The sequence below is a fragment of the Onychostruthus taczanowskii genome, unplaced genomic scaffold, assembly GCF_017590055.1.
Source record: "Onychostruthus taczanowskii isolate IOZ18803 unplaced genomic scaffold, ASM1759005v1 scaffold48, whole genome shotgun sequence".
Lineage (NCBI taxonomy): Eukaryota > Metazoa > Chordata > Aves > Passeriformes > Passeridae > Onychostruthus > Onychostruthus taczanowskii.
In genome coordinates this window covers 1,217,022-1,238,284 of record NW_024502347.1, presented here as the reverse complement: position 1 = coordinate 1,238,284, position 21,263 = coordinate 1,217,022, and the positions used below count along the sequence as shown (strand labels likewise).

The 21,263-nt window shown below is 38.8% G+C and overlaps 2 protein-coding genes across 3 annotated transcripts in view; one reads left to right on the top strand and one right to left on the bottom strand.

The window, feature by feature from the left end:
* Positions 1-1,063, bottom strand: part of AK9 (adenylate kinase 9) — a 56,289-nt gene extending 55,226 nt beyond the window's left edge. Inside the window, exon 1 of the mRNA XM_041414861.1 lies at positions 936-1,063. Within this exon, the coding sequence (XP_041270795.1) occupies positions 936-1,052 (117 nt within the window). The 5' untranslated portion in view covers positions 1,053-1,063. The remainder of the gene's footprint in view (positions 1-935) is intronic.
* A 1,459-nt stretch (positions 1,064-2,522) lies between these two features.
* The window catches only part of FIG4 (FIG4 phosphoinositide 5-phosphatase), a 50,710-nt gene continuing 31,969 nt past the window's right edge, over positions 2,523-21,263 (top strand). The window contains exons 1-6 of one of the 2 annotated variants that reach the window (XM_041414906.1): positions 2,523-2,748; positions 12,822-12,920; positions 13,135-13,258; positions 16,222-16,378; positions 17,640-17,690; positions 20,251-20,399. In XM_041414906.1, coding sequence (XP_041270840.1) covers positions 2,680-2,748; positions 12,822-12,920; positions 13,135-13,258; positions 16,222-16,378; positions 17,640-17,690; positions 20,251-20,399 — 649 coding nt within the window. In that variant the 5' untranslated portion in view covers positions 2,523-2,679. Of the gene's footprint in view, positions 2,749-12,821; positions 12,921-13,134; positions 13,259-15,775; positions 15,914-16,221; positions 16,379-17,639; positions 17,691-20,250; positions 20,400-21,263 lie in introns of those variants that run through there. The other variant, XM_041414907.1, reaches the window with a different exon arrangement.

The window sequence follows — 21,263 nt, the reverse complement described above, 5'->3', positions numbered from 1 at the left end:
ATACATTGACCTGAAGGTTCTTTTACACCAAATTATGACTTTAATATATCAAGTTTATTTTAAAAAATAAAATATTTTAATAGCATTGCTCTGGTTTTGGCTGGGGCAGAGTTAACTTTTTTCACAGTAGCTAGTGTGGGGCTGTGTTTTGGATTTGTGCTGAAAAAAAGTGTCGGTAACACAGAGGTGTTTCTGTTGCTGCTGAGCAGGGCTTACACAGAGCCAAGGCCTTTCCTGCTTGCCATACTGCCACACTGGTGAGGAAATGAGGGTGGACGGTGGCTGGGAGGGAACACAGCTGGGACAGATGACTCTGACTGACACACAGTGATGTTCCAAAGCACATGGTGTCACACTCAGCATATAAAGCTGGGAAAGAGAAGGAAAGGGAAGTACTTTTGGAGTGACAGCATTTATTTTCCCAAGTCACCGTGAAGTGTGATGGAGCCCTGGTTCCTGGGGATGGCTGAACATCTGCCTGCCCATAGGAAGTAGTGAATGAATTCCTTCTTTTGATTTGCTCATGTGCATGGCTTTTGTCAACCCATGCATTTTATCCCTTTTACCCTTCTGATTCTCTGTGCTACCCCACCAGGGTGAGTGAGTGAGCAAAAGGCTGTGTGGGGTTTGCTTGCTGACTGGGGTTAAACCACTACATATAAATAAACATACAATAAAAACGATCAAACATTTTGAGCAACGTGTAACTTTTAAGTACAGTAATAACATTTTTAACCACAATTGACTGAAGGCAAAAATTGGTCTCATTAAATGAGACCAGAATTTTTACCATCCTCTGCAGGATTTGAAGAGTGGCAAAATCCAAAAAGCAGGTATTTGACCCTTTTGGTAGCACTGGTAAACTAATGTTTTGAAAGGAAAAGTTAAATTGTTAGCAGAATATCTGACAAAAACCCTTCTATCAGACATCTTACTGGCTTTCCAAAGACAATTAAGCAAATGGGCTTGGACAACAGAAAACATCTTTCAGCTTCATCTTCATCAAAGATGTCTGTAAAGGGCTGATCTTGTTTTCCCTCTAGTGAAGCCATGTTTTCTAAGGCTAGAAGGAAAAAAAGAATTTGTTATAAAGTACAGTAGTTACATGTGTGTAAAATGACTTTAAAATGGAAGTGAATTACAAGGTAAATGGATCTGTAAAAAAGAAAGTTTTTATAAGAAGAAAAAGCATTTACAGAACATACACAATGCACGCATAAAATAAGAGAAAAATCCACTTATGAAAAACAAAGGACTGTTGGAAAAACCCCTGATCACAAGCTGTTGATGACTTCTTCATGAGTCTCATATTGCTTGTTGCTCTTTTTTAGTTGTTTTGTTGATCTTTCCTTCCTGCTTCAATTACCACACAACTGTGACTTCTCTCTCATCCCTGAAATGGGCCATGGGCCTGCCTAGACCTTTGGTTTTGTGCTTCAGACACCGAAGGGCCCTGTCATGGTCAATGGAACTACTCTCTGTGTCCACACAGGCAGGTACACAAATAAGACTCTGCAGAATTAAATCACAGTTCTTGATCTCTTCCACCATCTTCTTCACAAATCCCAGCTCTTCCAGGAATGCAGGCAGCAGCAAGTCCAGTGCTGCACAACAAATTAAAACCTAAACAAATTTCTAATTAAGATAAATTGGAGGAAAATTTGTGTGGGCCTTTCAAACAAAAATGGAGGCCAAAACATGAGGAGCTTGCTGAAGTTTGTTTGAAAATGGCAAAACCCCACTGTCTTTAGAGGGCCACTTCAGTGTCACAGCCCCAGCAAAACCCACATGGAACCACCCAACCCAGCACAGCCCCGCGCAACTCCCAGTCAGTTTACCATTAAATTAAACAAATCAACTAAAATCTGAGAATCTGAAAAAGTTTGTCTTGAAACATCAAACCCAAATGCTAAGACGCTTTTGCATCAAACATTTTAATATTAAAGAAAGAAAAAAGCCATACATGCGAACGAACTCCCCATTGCCCCGACAGAAACTCACCGGCTGAGCTTTACCTGCCCTTCCCAGCAGTCTCACTCGCTCCCAAACCTTCACAAGGGCCAATTTCCTAATTCACAAAAACCACCACAACCCAAGCGAAGAATTAAACCAGACACACACATACACAGCCCTCTACCCAGGACGATATCCCGGTGGGAGCCCCCCTCCCGGTGGGAGCCCGGTCGTGCGCGCCCCCGCTGCCGCCACCGCTCTGCGCGGCCCCGCTGCCCGGGCAACGGCGGCGCCCCGCCCCCTGAGGGAGGGAGAGGCAGAGGCCCCGCCTCACACAGGGGCGTGGGCGGGGCTGCGGAGCTGTTCCTGGTGCTGACCGTGCTCACCCCGCGGGGAGCGGTTTCCGGCGGGAGCAGCGAGTGCGGATGCGACACCGCCTCGTCCTCGCCCGCCCCGGTGTCCCGGTGTCCCGGTGTCCCGGTGCCCCGGTGTCCCGGTGTCCCGCTACCGCTGCCGCCGCGCCCGGAGCCGCCGTTGCCGAGAGGCCGCGCGTGACGCGGCTCCGCGACGCAGGCGCGCTCTCGCGGCCCCCGGTGGGCGCGCCTGCGCGTTGGCGCGCCGGCACTTCCGGGTTGCCTCGGTGCCGGCGGTGGTTCCCCGCTCGGACCCGGAGTGTTCCTCCCCCGGCTCCGGCTGTTCCCGGGGTGTTCCCGGGCAGCTCCCGCCATGCCGGTGGCGGCCGCCGCCCCCCTGATCAGCTCCGTGCAGAAGCTGGTGCTGTACGAGACCAGGGCTGTAAGTAGCGTCCCCCCGCCGCCGGCGGCGGTCCCGGGGCTGCGGCCGCCGCCCAGCGCGGAGGGATGTCCCGGCACCCCCCGGCGTGTTGGCTCGGCCCTGCCCGGAGCTGCTGCCTCGGCTGGGTTGCAGCTTGTCAAAAACTACGCCTTACCTTTCTTTTCTGTGTTGGGATCTGGTTCTTTTTGGTCACACGCTCAAAACATGCCAAGAACTGAGAAAAAGAAGGTTTAAAGGTTCCTGTTTTCGCTGTGTGTCTGCCTCGTGGCTTAAGCGGAGCAGTGGCCTCTGGGGGCAGGTCAGCGCAGGGCCCTGCGGTGGGGATGAAGGTTGGGCCCCTGCTTGTTCTGTCCTGTGGCTGCTGTCACACTGCCAGGAGAGCAGGGCGCTTAAAACTGGACCGCTGAAGGTGTCCGGAATTAATATTTGAATTAAGAATGGCTGAATTGGTTATCACCTGCACCGACCTGTTTGCTCTTTATGACACACTTCAGTCCTCGCTGTCTGAATGACTGGTGAAACAGTTTCTGAAGTTTTCGGTCTGACCTCTGGAAGTAAGCTCTTGAAGATTTTCAGCATTCCTTACGTCCTGTTGTAGAATCTATAGGCATGTGTTATTCACATGACTTTTTTGTCATGGACAAAGTGGATTGGAGGTTGGAGTGGTAATTGCTGCTTTAGCCATGTGATGAGCACAGTGTGAGCCAGAAGCCAATTCTTGGTGTAAATACCACTGTGTTTACCATTCCTTAGCTCCCAATCAGATTTCTTTCTGTTTCATAGTATGTTGGTTTCTTCACTTGAGGTAGTTTTTGAAAGGTTTATGTACCATGGCTCTAAATGCAGGTTAGGTCTAGTTTCAAGTTCAGCTGTTACCTGTACTGTTAACACAAAGATCATTTACACACTGAAGCCCCTTGGAAGCTTCCCAAAATGTCACAGATGAAAGAATGATCTCAGTATAAATAGAAATCTGACTTCCAGCTCTGCTTCTGTCTGAAGCAGATTTGTGTTTTTGTCATAATTCCCCACTGAACAGCCTATGAAACAGATGCAGATTAAAGTATGCAGAGTTATTTTTATAAGTAAATTTTAAAAATGAAGGTTACACTCCAGAAAGTCTTTTCAAAGTGTTACCTTTTACTTATGCCTAAATGAATTTTGAAAGCTACCTTATTTATCTTTCTCATTGTTGCTGGTACAGGCTACTTTTTGTTCTATTTTCAGCTACATTATTGTTATACATGAGTAGGGCACCAGGCAAATGTGATTTCTGAATCAGGTCCTCTATTACTCAGTTTAGTTGTTCTTGGCTCGCAACTCATGTTACATCTCAGCTGAGATTTGGCTTCTAGTGACTGGCATGTGTGGATACCTGGCCTGCTTCTCTCTGTTGCTGAGAGACAACGTACTGTGTGCAGGCCAAATATTGTGCTTTGGAGTTCTGTCAGCTGTCTGCCATTCTCTGGGCCTCTCCAGCTGGTGCTGGTATTGCAGGAGCCACAGTCTTTTACATCTGGGCAGTGGTAGCTCTGCCTGGATGGATGGGTTTGTCCATGCTGTGCTTTGCTCAGAATTCAGTGAGGGGCAGATCCAGCAGTCCTGATCGCTCCAGGATGTGAGATGGTTTTCATCAGCTGTGAAAGGCAGTGGTTTGTGGATGAGCATGTGCTGTTTGCAATGTCTCAGCTGAGCAAGGGCGTCTCAAAGCTGTTACTTCAGTCACTTCTTGTGAGTGATGAAAATGGATTTTTTCCCCCTGAGTAAGGTTTTGTTCTTACTAAAAAGTACAAATTTAAACACTTTGTGGTTTGATATTCGAATTCTAGTAATTTTTTTCAAAAGAAAAATCCAGTAGGAGTCATTTTGGTATAATTATTTGAAAAGAGTTGCTGCACTTAATAAGTGCCTGGACTAAGGGATGTTAGAAGGGACTTCCAAGTTGAGACCCCTGCTCAAAGCAGCTTCAACAAGTATATTGCTCAGGGTTGTGTGCGGCTGAGTTTTGAATATTGATTTTATAGCCTCTGCAGACCACTCACAAGAGTTTGTCTCTCTTAGCTACGCTTTCCTGTTACATGGTTTTACACAGCAGCAGGATGCTGCCAAAGCTTTCTGAAGTCTGAACAAACCTAAACCCATCTCTCTCAGCCTTTACCAGCACACCACGTGCTCTGTCCTGTGGATCACCTGGAGAGCTCTCTGCTGGAATCACTCTGCTATATCAATGTCTGTCTTGTACTGGGGAGCCCAAAATTGGACTTCTGGTTTGATCAGTTGCTGTTACAGCTCATTCAGTTTCATGTTGTGCTGCTGACAAACTTCTCCCCGAGGTATCCCTCATGCCATCTCCTTTGCATGAGATCTCACAATCATGCAGTTGCCAGCTGTGACAGTCACTTGTACAGCATAAGCATCATCCAAAAATAAAAATGAACAGCTTTCTCCTGTTTCAGGTGCTCTTCTGATTTCCCTAAGGCCATAGACTTGCTAGATCCAGCATGTGGAATTTGGAGTTGTGTCAAATACAGGCTAAAGTGAGACTGCATCCTAAGATTTCTGGTGCAAAGAAGGAATTATTTAAGTTGTCAGCAGTGGGAGAAACAGTGATGCTTACACTGGTCATAGAGCTAATTCCTGTAAAATCCCTCTGTGTTGAAGAGACACAGAAGGAAGAGATGAAATGGATGAGGAAGTGGAAAAAGTGGAAACGGTTTACAGAGGGTTTCTTTTTAGATAAAAATACAATAGCATTATTGAAGTCAAAGAGGCTAGGCTCTGGTACTGTTATTGAAGTCAAATGAGAGACTGCAAGAGGAGAACTGAATTCACAGCATCAATTGAATTAACAGAGAGCAAAATTCTATATTTTCTATTAATGTTTATATTTAGGGTAGTTGCTGAAACCTGCCTTTCCAGCTCATGCTTTGGGTCAATAAATGCCATGGAGATGTTAACTGTATCTCCTGCTTGTCCTAGGAAGTTGAAAGCTTGTTTAGTAGTAGTCAGAAAGATGAACTGAAGCTTTTACTCAGATCAATGCCAATTATCTTTCCTTTTATACATATATTGATCACTGAAATGCACACCAGAGGGCACTAAAGATATTTGAGCTCTATGACTAATAAAAACAAAAAGATATTTTCCTCTCTTCTTCAGGAGAAGATGGAACTTTTGTGTTTCCCCCAGATGAAGCCCACCTGAAAGCTGTAGGTTAGTTCACTGGAAATTATCATTCCCCTGAGGCAACGTGGCATTGAACAAGACAATTTGTGTTATCTCTATAAAGTCATATCATTTGTCTATCTTTCAGGATATTATGAGGCTTAATTAATAGTATTTTATTCTAGTCAGGTTCTTTTACAGTCTCCATCTCCACAATATCCAAATGACTTGCACAAGCTTATTAAGTAAAGTGACTGGCATAATTACCTGTAGATATTTCTGCCCTTTGTTCACCAGAGAAAACTATGGGCATTTGTTTTATTTTAAATGTTGTTTATTCTAATAATAACAGTGTAAAGATTTTTGTATTAAAATCTCCAAAGTTTGCATATTTAATGTTGAAGTTAATCTGTGGTCAATTTGGAGAAACTTCAATATAACACAGAAAAAGCTATAGAATTTCTACTGAATTATGAAGTGCACTGATTGATATAGATGGGTATCTGACACATTCAAAAATGTTGAAAGAGCGAACAGCCTACTGGGCAACCATTAACTATCATCATTTTCTGGCTAGAAGTGGCTGTGAAATGTGTTCTCTTTGGAACAGTTTCATTAGCAGAAGACAGCTCCTTTCAGCTGACTCTTCTATTCCCTGTGTATTGGCGTTCCAGGAGTGATGGTGATGTGGCAGAGCATGGAATTGGGATGAGAGGAGGAGTTTTGGGCAACTCAAGAAGACACTGTTTCTGTCTTAAATGCCTTGCCATACTGCTGGATTTATGGCTATAAAATAGAGAAAGTTCTACTGATGTATGTGGGCTCTGAGAGCATGTATGAAGAGGGCAGATAGCTGGTGGCATAGCAGTGATGAGAACACAAGTTTTGAAGGATATGTGCTATTCAGGCAGAACAAAACTAAAGTTCAAAAGTGGATGCATCCCCATTGATGTGAAAGATGTACCTACAAATGTCTGCCTAAGTTCTGGAAACATGGGTTTTATTTCTTTTGTTCTGTGTTGTCCTGGGTGTCATTATATGATCACTAGAAAAACAGGAGAGAAATACACATACAGATTTGGTTTTGGTATGAATCCACCTTTATGGATGGGAGGCTTGTGGATAAATTATCACAAATTGGTGTATTTAAAGGTAATGATTCCATGGAAAAAACCAGTATTTATTTTAATGTAACAAAGGATGAATAAAAATAGGCACTTTTTATTACAAATTTTTATTATTAAAACTGAGTTTGCTATGACCCTAAAAACTAAAAAATATTATTCTCTGTTTAAAGTAGAAATTTACTTTGAGCATGAATGTACTGAACAAGGAATGAAGAGAAAGTGAGTAACAAGAATACAGTTATGAAAAAGGGATCAATCAGTGTTGAGGTAAAAATAAATACACTAACCAGTGAAATTACTCTGAATATTTTCAAGTCACTCAAGTCAAGGGTAGTGCTGTGACTGGAATATGACAAATGGAATATTTAATCCATTCTGAAGTCCTGCATATAGGAAAGTAATTGCAAATTCAGGCAAATGACATAAAACAGTCTAAGGAAGATGCTGTCAGATTAACCTGGTTGTATTGCACATTTTAATCTAAAAATTAGATGGTCTTATGTATTTAAATCAAATCCTCTATTGAGATGCAGTGCCACAAGGAAAATCTCTGTTACAGAAGGAAGAAGCTTAGTAGAGAAATTAGTAGATAAATTAGTGTGGAGTGAATGAAGAATCATCTGATAGGGATGATTTTTTTCAAGTAATGTTTTTAGGACTGATGTACTTAAGCATTTTCATTAATGTTATTAGCTGAAAATGGGGACCAGCTCTGATTAGTCTTTTAAGGTATTGTAAATAATTAGGATAATCAGAGCACAATAAAGCAAGAAATTATGATGATCCTCAGGAGTAGATAAAAGAAATAATTTGAAGTATAATGGTGTACTATAAAAGTTCATGCACCTTAAAATGGATTACACACCAATGAAAGTTTACTGAGAGTTTATCAATTTAGAAGCAGCAGAGGAGAAGGATCTGCGTGTTTAATCTGAAGGAGTGGGAGGGTTGAGCTGCTGGTGAATTACAGCTCTGAAAAAGAGACGTGGTTATTTGTGGTATGGTCATTAATGAAAAATACTAATGTATCTCTAGAATAAAATCTTGGATGTTATATTGTGTAGTTTTACAGTCCATATTCATCTAGGAAACAAGAATTCACCTGGGAATAGTTCCATTGAAGGTCTGGTGAGGTAACATACACGCTAGCAATGTCTTGAGAGGAGTAAAGGGACAGCAAGACTTTAGTCTGTTGAAGTGACTGCTGAACAGGCATCTGGTTACTTATTTTTCTGAAAGCATTCTAGCAGAATAGATGCTAAAGAGCAAATACGTATTTGGCTAAAGAAAAATGTGTAGATAGATAATTAATAGATTTAGTTTAGAATTAGAAGGGAGAATCTGGAGGAATCCTTCAATGGACTAGCAAGGGAAAAGTTTGGGACCAAAAAGCTTTGGTTGCCTTGGGACGAAAGGGAATTCTGTGGCTTGTAAGATGCAGAATGGGTACTCATTCCTACATGACCATGGGGTGGTGCTTGGCAGCATATGTTCTTAAAATTTCTGCTGTTGAAGGAGCCTCTTTTGAAGAGTTTCAACAGATTACAGGAAGCAGACGGCTTTGCTTTTCCAGGTACCTCTCTTTGCGCCTTATCATGTCTTCCTTTCTTCGCGTCATTCTGCCACTTTCTGCGAGAGAAGAAAGACACTTCCAGAATTACTCTAGGTCCTGTAGAAAGAAAGAGCAGAGTGGAGTTTTTACAATGAGGTGTAATTATACCGTGATTCTGTTTTAACTGTCAGTAAATTACATACGTTCTCCCCAGGTCAAGTCTGTTTTGCCTGTAATGGTAAGTGTTAGGCAGTCTTTCTGTCCTAACCCCATCACCTTTTCCATCTTATTTTTTGTGCCTGTCCTTTTGAGGAGCGGGAGTGAGAGAGCAGCTGGGTAGGGATCTGGATGACGGCCATGGTGAACCTGCTTCTGGGCTTTGTGTTTCTAGACACATCCATGGTCTCAACAGGTATTGTTTGCAAGCTTTTTGTCTAAGATCATTAGTGTTTTCTTAATGATATTTGAAGATTTGCAAATTGGCTGTATTAGTGCACTGGCTATTTTTCAACTTATAGTGTATTTTTGCACTTTTTTTCCCTGCTAATTAAGCTCTTTGTAGCTTTTTAGCTGAGGATTGAAAACATTTTTTGCTGTGCTAGCATTTCTTAATCATAATTAGTCTATGCAAAGAAGTAAATCATAGTTATAGACTCGGAGCTCTAAGAAGTAATCTTAAAGAAAAAAAGGAAAAAAAAAAGTAAGCAGAATGTTTGATTTCAGAACTATTATCCTGCCATTAAAAACCAACAAATTTCAGTAAGTATTTTTAATTTTTTTCAACTCCTTTTAGAAGAAGCTGTTTTGCTTGCTTTAGCTGAATCAAAAGATTGATAAAAGATGGTGTAAAGCCTTTCAGTTGGATTGCTTTGGTTAAAACTCAGTCCCAGGTGGAAATGACTAATGCTGTTCCTATCTTGTGGTTGCTTAGTGATAATTGTGCAATAAATTAAGCTCCAGTCCAGCTCTTGTAGCTGCCTGGTGTGTTGCCATAGTTGGTAAAGTGTACTTGTTAACGAATTTCAGCAAAGACCGGGGGCACAGTAAACCTGGAAGCAGCATGGGTCACCTCAGGTGTGGTTGGAGGGCTCTGGCCAGAGCACGGTGAGGGAGCCGGCAGTTTCTGCTGCAGTTCTGTTCTCTGGAAAAAGTACTTTGTTGGTCAAGGTTGCCTGTTTGTCTAAATGCACTGGCTGTGCTGTGGAGTGGAATTCTTTGAGACACTTGGGAAATGCTTGAAATTATTCAGTTCAACATGGTAATAAACAGAATGAAGTAATAAGCATAAACACTCCAGAAAGTTTTCCGTAGCTTTTGCTCTTTTTTTATTGCAATAATTTGTGGTAATCAAAAGAGTTGTAAACACTACAGCACATTTTAGCTTTGATTAATTTTACAATTATATTACAACCATAAAAATTTATTTGCTGTTATATGCTCAGTATTGTGCTGATTTGGTATTTTTCTTTATGATTTGTTAGTATTCATGTGATGGGAAGTATAATTGCGGCACATGTCACTGATACAGTTTTATTCGTGCACTGTGTCATCCAGTAAGACAGACTTACTTATTCATTAGATGCATAAATTAGGTAGCAGAAACAGCTAATGTTGAAGTGTCTTTTTTGTGTATTTTTTTGCATCATTAGTTTTCATACAATCTTTGTTTTTCTTTCAGATCTTGAAGGTTGAATATGAGTGAGCATATCAGGCTGTTTTTCAAGTAATTGTGGGGTTGTTAGCCCATCCTGAAAACTTCCCAAGCACAGGTCTCATTTTGGGATCCTAGTGTTGAACACTAACCCAAATTCAGATGGTTTTGCAGATGTTTAATTTATTACTTCCACAAGAATATCCTCTGACATGCAGTGGGTAACATGCCCATTTGCTAAATAGAGATTTCTTATTGCCTGCCTTACTTTAAGTCCATTGATGCTGAGTTTTGATGCTGCTCTCAAGTGACTTTCCTTAATACATTCCACAGTCTGGCTCTCCAGCTTAAACCCTGTAAATTAGTCTTTAAATGACTTCAGAGAGCCTGTTAAGTACCATTCATTATGGGGGTTGCTTCCATGGTCTGCAGGTACAATTACTCCTCATCTAATCTGATGTTGCTGCTGCTGTTCTAAGCAGCAGCACCTAATGCTGGCCCTGTAGCTGTGCACAGCCCTCTGTTGCAGCTGCCAAGGTGATGTGAGTGATGCATTCCTCATAGCACTTCTTTATGTTTTCTTGTTTAATTAAAATGATTAAAGTGGAGAAGTATCCAGCTGAACTTCCTTAGAAATAGCATTTACAACTCTATATCCATCTCTCTCTCTCTCCCCCTCCCCATGTGTCATGCGTGTTCCAATTTAAAATGTGCTCTATGGTCCAAACTGCTATTAGGACAAGCACCTTAGAGTTTTGCTCTTCTATTTTTATTCAGTATTATTTGTTGGTAACCATAGGTGTGTCGCTTTGGGAAGAAATTGCACTCATTTAGTGAGCTGGACATAGTGGGACATCACTGTGGTGTACTGCAGCATTATGGAATACTTAAATTGTTTACCTTTAATTAAATAACAGATTTCTGCAAATAAAGAAGCTGCACTCCTGAAATGCATATTAACTTATCATCTGAGTGTTACAAATGAATATATTTCCCTCTGCCTATTCACCTTTGCTGCATAAGAAAAAGATGGTATAATGGCATGGTCAAAGCCATGGTCAGTCTTGGTGGTGTGGTGTTTCTTGCTGAAGGTGGGAGATAGCAGCAGAAGAGCTGTACCATTTGGTGCTATGCACTGTCCCTGTAATTTCCCTCCTGGGAAGCAAGAGCTTGGCACTGAGGGATCCCCTGCAGAGGCTGCTCCGAGGAGGCCAGGCTGGGGAGCCTGGGTTGTGCGCTGCAGGACATCACTGCTGGAAAAAAAACCCTAGGAAACTTTTTAGCTTTCCTGTGCCAAAGTGCTGCCTCAAAGCCTTTGGTGAGGGAGTGTTGTGATGGCATATGAATTTGAGGGGCCTTCTTACTGTCATTTGGGAGTAAACAGCAAAACCTACCACTCAGTTACCACAGTAATATCAGTGTACAAGGTGGAGCCAGAAGTTGGTGGTGTTTCCTTTTGTGGCTTTTAAAGTTAAGGGGCTTTTCCTGTTTAGAGCTTCTTGAATATCTGTATGCTTTGTGAATTCAAGGAAGCTGAAGAGGTCTTTAAGTTCTTTTTTCACCTTAAATATTTTGAGAGTAAAGACGTTTCTTAATATCTAATTGGTATAAATTATGAAATTGTGAGATATCTATGAATATGATTATTGATTTATTTTCCCACATCTTAAGTCCATGTGACTCTGACTGCATAGATCCACGTGAACTTGCCATGCTTTCCTACAAGGTTGAGCATTATTAATGAGTTCCACCTTGCTGTGATAGCACCACACTGATTGAATGAATTAGAAAAAATGAGAGCTACTTTTAGCAAGTCAGTCCTGCAACCTGTGCTTGTTGTTAATTCCTCTAAATGCAGAAATTAATTTATAGTTTGATCTCTTTATATGAAAAATGAACATACTATATGTTTATCTGTGGTTATTCTTTCATAGTTTAAATGTGAATTAAAGCTAATGGTTTTTTAAGCAGTAGTATTGTTAACCAGAAAATTTTAGTTTTGTGGAAGAACATTGTTGAGAAGAATATCATAGCAAATATAAATAAAAATGGAAGAAAACTTGCAGTACTGAAGTACTTAAAATTTTGCAGTGTTTAGTGTGGATCAGGAAAGACTAATTGACAGAAATAGCAAAGGAGTACAATATAGCAACAGAAGTTTTAGATCATGAAAAGTGAAAAACTCCTGCATAAGCTTCTGATAAATTTTACAGGGCAAGTGAAAACAGTAATGGCTGGGGCAAGGTGTGGTTGGACAGTGCCTGGTGTAAGTTACAGTTTATCTTCTCTAAACAGGTTTTAACCTTTGATTTTAATTTTTTTTTTCCTCCTTGTAAAAAGGAGAGAAAGAGGTCTTGTAAGTTGTAGAAGTTGGTTGTATACAAATATACCTCCTAAGATATGTGTCTAAAACAGTTCATTAACAGTCCATACAGAACATTACATATTTGATGTTAATAGTAGTGGATCTAGTCTAGGCAAAATGTAAATGGCATTGCTGACGTCTTAAGTTACACTGTTTTGGTTGCTATATCTTGTATAATATTCTGACAGGTTTTGTTGGTTTTCTTTTGTGTAGCGGTATTTTCTGGTTGGAAGTAATCCTGCAGAAACCAAATACCGTGTTTTGAAAATAGACCGCACTGAACCAAAGGATTTGGTTATAATTGATGATAAGGTAAGTGCCTCTGTATTGAGTTGCTGGGCTTTTTCCCCAGTTGTTTCAAATAATACTGGTTCCTTCTTGGTAGCACTGAAATGGGAAAGAAAGAATGTAGAGCAGGCCTTTGGTTTATTGTATATTTCACAGATTAAGCAAATTCTTTTATACTCTGACATGAAATAACATTTAGCTACCAAAACAGTAACTTCTGTGACTTTTTCTTTTAAAGCATGTTTATACTCAGCAAGAGGTGAGGGAACTTCTCGGTCGTTTAGACCTGGGGAACAGAACTAAGATGGGGCAGAAGGGCTCTTCTGGGTTATCTCGAGCTGTGTCTGCTTTTGGTATAGTAGGTAAGTGTTTTGATTGATTTTATCAAATCTTTTGTTTTCCTGGGAGGTGAGGCTTATTGTGTCATGTTGTATATCTTCCTGTCTCCCCCGATTTTATTTATTTATGAAACTAAAAAGGATTTAGAAATTTGTAATGCTCGAAGATAAGTAAGTTTCTGTGTATTTTTTGAAAACAGGTGGTCAGTACAGGAGTGAAAGTTGTGCTGTAATCAGTCTTTTCTTTGTCACTAAGGGACAGATCTAGGAAATAGCCAGGCTCTAGAAACTTGGTTGAAGATTTTACCAAACCCAGCTGATCTTAGAATACAAATCACATGGAACCTGGCTCCTGAATTCCAGAGCTCACAGAATGCTTTTTAAAAAGAAAATTAAAGTCAATATTCTTTATTAGGCTATATTTCTTTATCACACACTATTCACAAAGATAACTTTTCAGTTAAGTTAACTTTTTGCAGTGACATATTTAAATATTTCTTTTTCATGTTTGAGCAAGTACAACTCACTGGTATGTCAGCTGAATTTTAAAGTGCTGCTCAGCTGTCCATAATCCTCAAGCGTTGCTTCAAGGATTTAGTAACTTCTAACTTCATCTGAAAGTCACTATTTTCCTGCCTATTGTCTGATACTGAGGACAGTATATTGATTGCTGGTGTCTCTAAAGTAAATGTTAATATGTGCTGTGACAGTTCTCAAGAATACTTTGTGGTTTATTAGAGTCAATATACACCTGGACATCTAAAGCCAAAGCTGCAGAGTAAGTGGAGAGTGCAATTACTTTAAAGGATGGATGCTTCTAAATTTTACATAACAATCAAAATTAAGCAAACTTTATTCTTCATTCTTTTTGCCTTTGAAGCATTTCGGAATTCATCAGTGCATCCAGCTTTTCAGAAATTCCTCAGATGGTGTTTATGTTTCTTACTGATTTAAGAGTATTCATAATATGGGTAAACCTAAAGGAGCTTCTAACAGCCTTGCAGCACTGGGTTGTTTGTTTTTTTTTGCACAAGCCATCAGTGCTTGCTGTCTAAATATGTGATAAATATTTGGTTGAAAAGTGGTTGCAGTCAGTTAAAATTTTGCATCCCAGTTGTATGCCTGTTTATAGATACTGTTCATAACAGGAGAGTTTCTGTTCTTTAGCTGCACCAATGTATTGGTTAACAGATGTGGTATATGTATTTCTAGATGACTCTTTAGAAGTAACCGACTCTCTGTCAGATAATATACTTCCAAATTACATGATTCAGACCATATCTGTATAAACATATAATTTGAAGGAATGCAACTGGTTGTTTATTTCTGCTTCCTAGCTCAGGTCAGGGCTGAGAACGGGGCTATTTTTTTATAAAATTGTAAAGAACAGCTTTGTTCTGTCCTCTAGTTATTTCATTACCAGATGCAGTACATTCAGTGCACTCAGAATGGGGATGCTGATAGGCTGAGTTCTGGTTTACTGTGTAGTGTTTAAAAGTGGAAATTGCTTTTAAGGGGAGGGAACCAGGCCAGGGAGAAAGGCTCAGTTCCTTATCAGACTTTGGTATAATGTTTGCTGAAATTCAAAGGATAGAGACTGTTCACATAAGTGATTTTAGTATCTGGAGGATACAGGAAGAACTGTGACTGCTATTTAACATCTGAAATTCAATACCCTGCTTCAAATGGAAGGTTTGTTTCTTATTGTCAGCAGGGCCTCCTGTCTGTGCAGGTGAAAGCACTTTTCCAAGGGGGGCTAATAAGGTGGAAGAAAAGATTGCAGTTAATTCGATCACGTTGCAGCCTCCAGCAGTGACAGGGAGGAAAATGTATGCTCTCCTCATCCTTCTTTACTTTGTACTGCAGAGCTACAAGAACAGAGTATAAATACAAGTAAAACTATGAGTTGTGAGGGTCCATTTGTATCATGTCATCATCACCTCCCTCCCCAATTTAATTTATTTGTTTGCAGTTTATTTATTTGTTATAGTAGTGAGTTTCAAAATCTCAGCAGCCTATCAGAGCAGCTACCTCCAGTAGCTAATTAATGTAATTTATTACTTATTAAAGCATATTACTGCTGTATTATACTGTATAAGTACCATATTTGAGTTCAGGGGCGGTTATGTATTTTTATTTTTCATTTGAATTTCTACATTTGTGTTGTATTTAAAGGTTTGTTACACTTTTTCCCAATCATATATAACAGAAGTATCCAAAGGAGGGCACTCCATGAAGAAGCATGGCTGTGCCCTGCAGGGAATGAGAGTGGAGGCTTCAGAAACCATCTTTTTTATAGGCAATAAAACCAGACACTGTCTGTTTTACCTTCTTAGCCTTCTGTGTTTCAGCAGGGTCAAGTGTTGATATCTGAGAGAGGAAACAGGAAAAAAAGGAGTACCCCTCATACTCTGAATGGCTGATTTGGGGGAGATGCTGCTCTAGTCAAGGAACTCAGTTCCAGGAATTCAGTTAAGGAGAGAGAGCACAAAGGTGTTGTTTTACCCACAAATCCTTTTGCTGTTCTGTGTCCCTTCCCAGCAGAGAGTACCTGAACCTGGAAAGAAAATTGGAATCTGGGATTCTTCCTTACCCTGGAAAATTAACCTTCAGTATCTGAAGTAAATAGAGTATGCCTCACTCTGAGGCATGTGAAAGTCCTATCAAAAGCAAATACAAGTATGTTAAGTAGACAGAAACATAGTCCAAATTTTCAGTGTCCTAACTCTGCTACCTAGTATTAAAAATACCCACAATGGGAGGGGAAATCAGTAAAAACTATGTATTTAATTGACTAATGGGAGTGAATTTTAAGACTCTTTGTGTGTGTGTGTATATATATATATATGTATATATATACATGTAACATTCAAAACAAATAAAAATTCTTTGAAGTCTTGAGACAATTCTGATACTGTTTTGCTAAATATGTTTTATCAAATAAACACAAATATGCAACTAAAAGCATTGTAATGCTGTTTTAACAGGTTTTGTCAGGTTTTTAGAAGGCTATTACATTGTGTTAATAACAAAAAGAAGAAAAATGGCAGATATTGGAGGTCATGCAATATATAAAATAGAAGATACAAATATGATCTACATTCCAAATGACTCTGTAAGAGTCAGTCATCCTGATGAGGCCAGGTAAATAATGCTGGTAATTAGTGTGTACTTTTTGAGTATTTTCTAAACGATGTTGAACTGCAACTGGGAACTTCAGTCATGGGTTTTTTGTATTAGTATGTCATTCAAGCCATTTTATCTTATTGGTTGGAAAATAGACTACAAGTTCTGTGGCCTCTAACCTGGAGAGTAAATACAACTGTCTAGAGTTTATTTTCTTCAACTTCTAGAGTTTATTTCCCACATCTCTATGTCACAGCTAAGTTTAGCAAATCTGCACCAAGAAGTGTCTAATATAAGCATTGTTCCTGCAAGGGCAAAGTAATGCTAATATTGGTTTGTACAATTTGGGGCACTGTTCTTTATTTAGTAGCTTTTGCATGATGTTAATCTCACCCGAAGAGCTCTTTTGTGCCCTTCAAGAGGTGCTGAATAGATTATTAAATTATTCTGTGCTGTCAGAATCTTGTGAATGTTGCAGTTGTAAAGGGTGATGAAAAGATTCACTGGTAAGTTTAACAGCTACTTTTCAGAGACTTTTTTAATAAGAGAAAAGTTTGAGCCTTTATGTTTTTATCAGGGTAGGGTGACTTTGCTTCTATGAAATAGAAGGCAACTGGTATCAGTAAATTGTAAACAGTCTGTACTAAGTGTGAATAGTCAAAAAGTGATGATTTATGATAAATTGATGTCAGGTAATTAACCAAGCCAGTAGTAAATATTAAAGAAGCTTCCACTTTAAGGTGGGATTGATCATAGACCTCAGTCTCTCCTCTTAGGGTGCAGCAGACCATGTTACCTAACCTACATATTTATGGTGTCTGCCATTGTATTATTCATAGACAATGTAATGGTTTCTTTTGGGAATTTTCAAGGCTATGACAGATTTTATTAGATATTTCTTTTTTGTTCATTTATTTGAGAGTAATGGAAAAATTTATTTCTTTTGTAGTATTTTTGAGAGTTTTCTTTTTTAAGTCCTGAAAATTTTGATGTGCGTAAGTGGAAAATAGAGCCACAATTTTACAACTGCTTAAAGAAACAGAGTATGTGTATGAGTAGACGTTAATTTCAGGTTTTTTTTTAAAAAAGGGTATTTGATTCATTTAATCCAAATGCTGACATCCTAGTTTAATTACCTGTCAAAACAATTACAGTAAGATAGGAAGGTAACATGGGGCAAGAATCAATATTTATGTGTAATTTCTTTCCTCTGAATGACATCTTATAGTCTGTCTCATTAAAATAATAATTTTTCCTACCACTTGAATTATTTTGCTAGGTATCTGAGAATCTTTCAAAACGTGGACCTCTCTAGCAACTTCTATTTTAGGTAGGTATTAGTTACTATTCCTTTTTTAAAAATGTGCACTTACACTTGCTAGAGGATTGTAGGTTTTGTTTTTGATACCCAAGACTTTTAGGCTGATACTCTGTAGAAATAAGACACATGATCATGCTGCTTGTCCATTTTCATTTGTGTATTTTGAACCTGCTTTCTCCTTTAATCAATTGGCCAGGAATTTAGTCTGTATTAGGTTAAAAAATATAGAACTATTAATGGCATGGAAAAAAGTAGACACTGTAACTACTGTTTCTACAGGCTGTTCAACCTTGCCAGATTATGCAGAAGTTCCCTCTTTGGAAAAGTATTATGTTTCAGGAGGATTGCTTGTCTTGTTATTTATACTTTATTGATCTCATTTTCCATAAATAAAGCTTTGCCTTGACTCAGGGGCAAAAGTAGAGAAATAGGTCCTCATTTAAGATACACCCTGTGTGGGGTATGTCTTTCATAGGGATTTCTAGGCACTGCAGTTCTCTTGTTTATTGTTTCATGAATGCCGTACCTGAGACAAGTTTCTGTGTCCCAGATACTATTAAGTGATATTTTTGAGGCAAAAATGGGAGGAATGTGGTGATAAACCTGGCAGTAGTAGTTAGGAGATTTGAAGACTTTAAAAAAAAAAAAAAGTCTTTCTTGCAATTACCAAAAGGTGTGTCAGTCTAGAAGATGCTTCCTCTTGGAAAATGAAGGCTTTCCCAGCTGGATCTGTGAAGATAAAACCTACCCAAGTTTTATGTGTGTTTCATGCTTAGATTTTTTTGCAGTGTAAAACGTGAGTTTTTCTTCCATGCATTGTTTCCCAGCTCTAATTCTGTACAATTTCTCCCTGCTACCTCCTTTGCTTGGAGATGACAAATTTGTACTGTTTCTGTGATTTTACATTTTCTGTGGGAAAGGAGAATATTCTTATGTGACTCTAATAAATACATTTATCATAAAATGAATCATAGAATGGTTTGGGCTGGAAGGGACCTATGGATCATCCAGTTGCACTCATCCTACTGCACTCACAGTACAGCATTTCCTCCTAAATCTCTCCAGTTTTAGTTTAAAACCATTCCTCCTTGTCTAATCACCATCTGCTCATGTAAAAAGTTGCTCTCCCTCCTTTTTTAAAAGCCCTCTTAAAGTACTGGAAGGCCATAGGGAGGTCTTCCCAGAGACTTATTTTCTCCAAGCTAAAACTGTAGAATTAAGATAAACTACATATATAAAATTTCTTGTACAGAAAAAAATGAGTAAGTGAATGACTTATAAAAAAGTATGTTTTTGGCACAAATCCTGGGTGGCATAAATGAACTGTCCTACTGACAGATAATTTACTGTTTATGTTTTATTTTTCTTTCAAATAATTTTTTTATAAAGTGTTTTTGTGCTCTGTGTTTAAACTGCATATTTAGCCTAATTTTCCCTTTCAAAAGGAGAAACATAGTATGATATTAGTATTCTATCTTATTGTTCAGAATCTTTTTAATCTATCAGCTTCATTTAAATCATTCTTGGCTGAAAGCATAACACATTTTTCTGCATGATTTTTATATAAATCCTGAAGAAAATTAGAAATCAATTATAAGAAAACATATGGTCTAAGGGGAGAGTGGGAGAAACAGCCTGTACATGTCTCTTACTGGGATACTGTTTAAAGGTTCTGTTATATGCAAACAGAGCATGTTACAGAATTTTTTTCCCCTAACAGATGGGTCAGGACATTATTATGGAAATATGTGGATGCATGGGTTATACTTTGTTATCATTAGTGATAAATCTAAATGTCTAATGTTTAAATAATTCTTTAGATTTTTAATGACTGTCTAGAACTTACATGAGGACCAGTAATCACTGATGCTGTCTTAGACTAAAATAGAAATATAGGAGTATTTGTGATTTTAAGTGTACTGTACCTTTGGTTTCTCCTTTGGAAGAAGCCTAGTATCTTAAAAAATTAGCCATTAGTATAGAGTGTTAGTAAAAGAGACATGAGGTGGAAAATTTGTAGCTATTATGGAACTAATTAAAAAACCCCTTTTCTTTATTCAGCAGCCAGTGCCTTAATATGCATCTGTGCTGCAATCATAAATCTGGGGACAAATACCGTTTTTGTGGACCAGTTTTTTGGCTGTTTTGAGTTCAGGTAGCAGTTAGAAAGTAGCAGCACTTAAATCTCAGAAAAACGAGGTTGTCAATGTATATAGAATTTCTGATGGAATAGCTTTTTTAAAAAGCTATTTTTAAATAGCTGGAATGCTTCTTGGGACATGGTGAATTAAGCTTCTTGATAAGCTTTGTTCAAAAGATATGTTTAGTTTTCAGTTAAAAGAAGACTGTAAACACTTTTTCAGTCTTTGTAAACTGTAAACAGTTTGTAAAGCTTCTTTTGGAAATCATTTGTATCATTTGCCATTATAGAATCAGAATCTGTGTTTGTTGTTCAGAAGTCTTTTCTATGCAATAGTACTGTGTTAAATGTAAGTACCGATGGAAAGTAAGGGCTTTCAGAAAATTCCTCTGCATCTACAATTATTAATAAATGTTAACTGTCTATCAGTTACAGCTATGATCTGTCTCACTCCCTTCAGTATAATCTTACTGTCCTGAGAATGCCACTTGAGACACTAAAAACTGAAACAACCCAGGCCCGACAAGAGAGTTTTGATATATTTGAAGATGAAGGACTTTCAACACAGGGGGGAAGTGGTAAGAAAACATGTCTCAATAAACTGATGGTTTTGGTCATGAGTGCATTTAAAATATGTTCCACTTAGGTTTACTTTTGAGAAACATTCATGTCTTCTATTGTTGTTCAGTGGTGTCCTAACAGTTGTGAGTTAAAAAAAGATTTTGTGAAGTGCTGAATACGTTTCAGTGTGAACAATGTGATTTCTAGAGGTGTGTAGTCATTCTTTTAAGACACATTGTGACTGGGGAAGATGACTAAGCATGCTGACATTTTTCAGCAATTGATTACTCAACTGACTTTTGAGTCTCCCAACAGGAATGAGTTACAAGGAGAGTGGGAATCAATAACTGATTAAGTACCAATAATAATTTTTTTTGTTTTATATTGGAGAATACTGACAACAGAATAACTTTATGAAGTTAGCATCATCTTACTGTAGTAATCCCTGTCAAGAAATGTAAGAAATATTATTCATTTTGGTTGGAAACTTCAGCCTTCAGTTTGGATCTAATGTATTCATAAGAGTACAAAGATGAGCAGCCAGAGAGAAAAACTATTTTCTCTTCCTATTTCTTCGTGCACACACACACATAGAGAAAGTGTCTTCTGAAATTCTTAATTTTATTCTGTTGAATGAAACCCCCATGCCCCCAAGAAAAAGATATTAGTAACATGGTCATACATATCATGATACCAGCTGGTTATCAAATACTACAATATCAGAAAGGAATGAAGAGAGCAATAATTCGTCTTCTGCAAAGACTAATCTGGAGGATCCCTCAGGAATCCTTACAAAGGCACCATCTCGACTATGTCATTGTAAAAACAATCAGAAATGAAGATGCCCTAACCTTGACCCCATCAGCACTGTGTGCTACTTA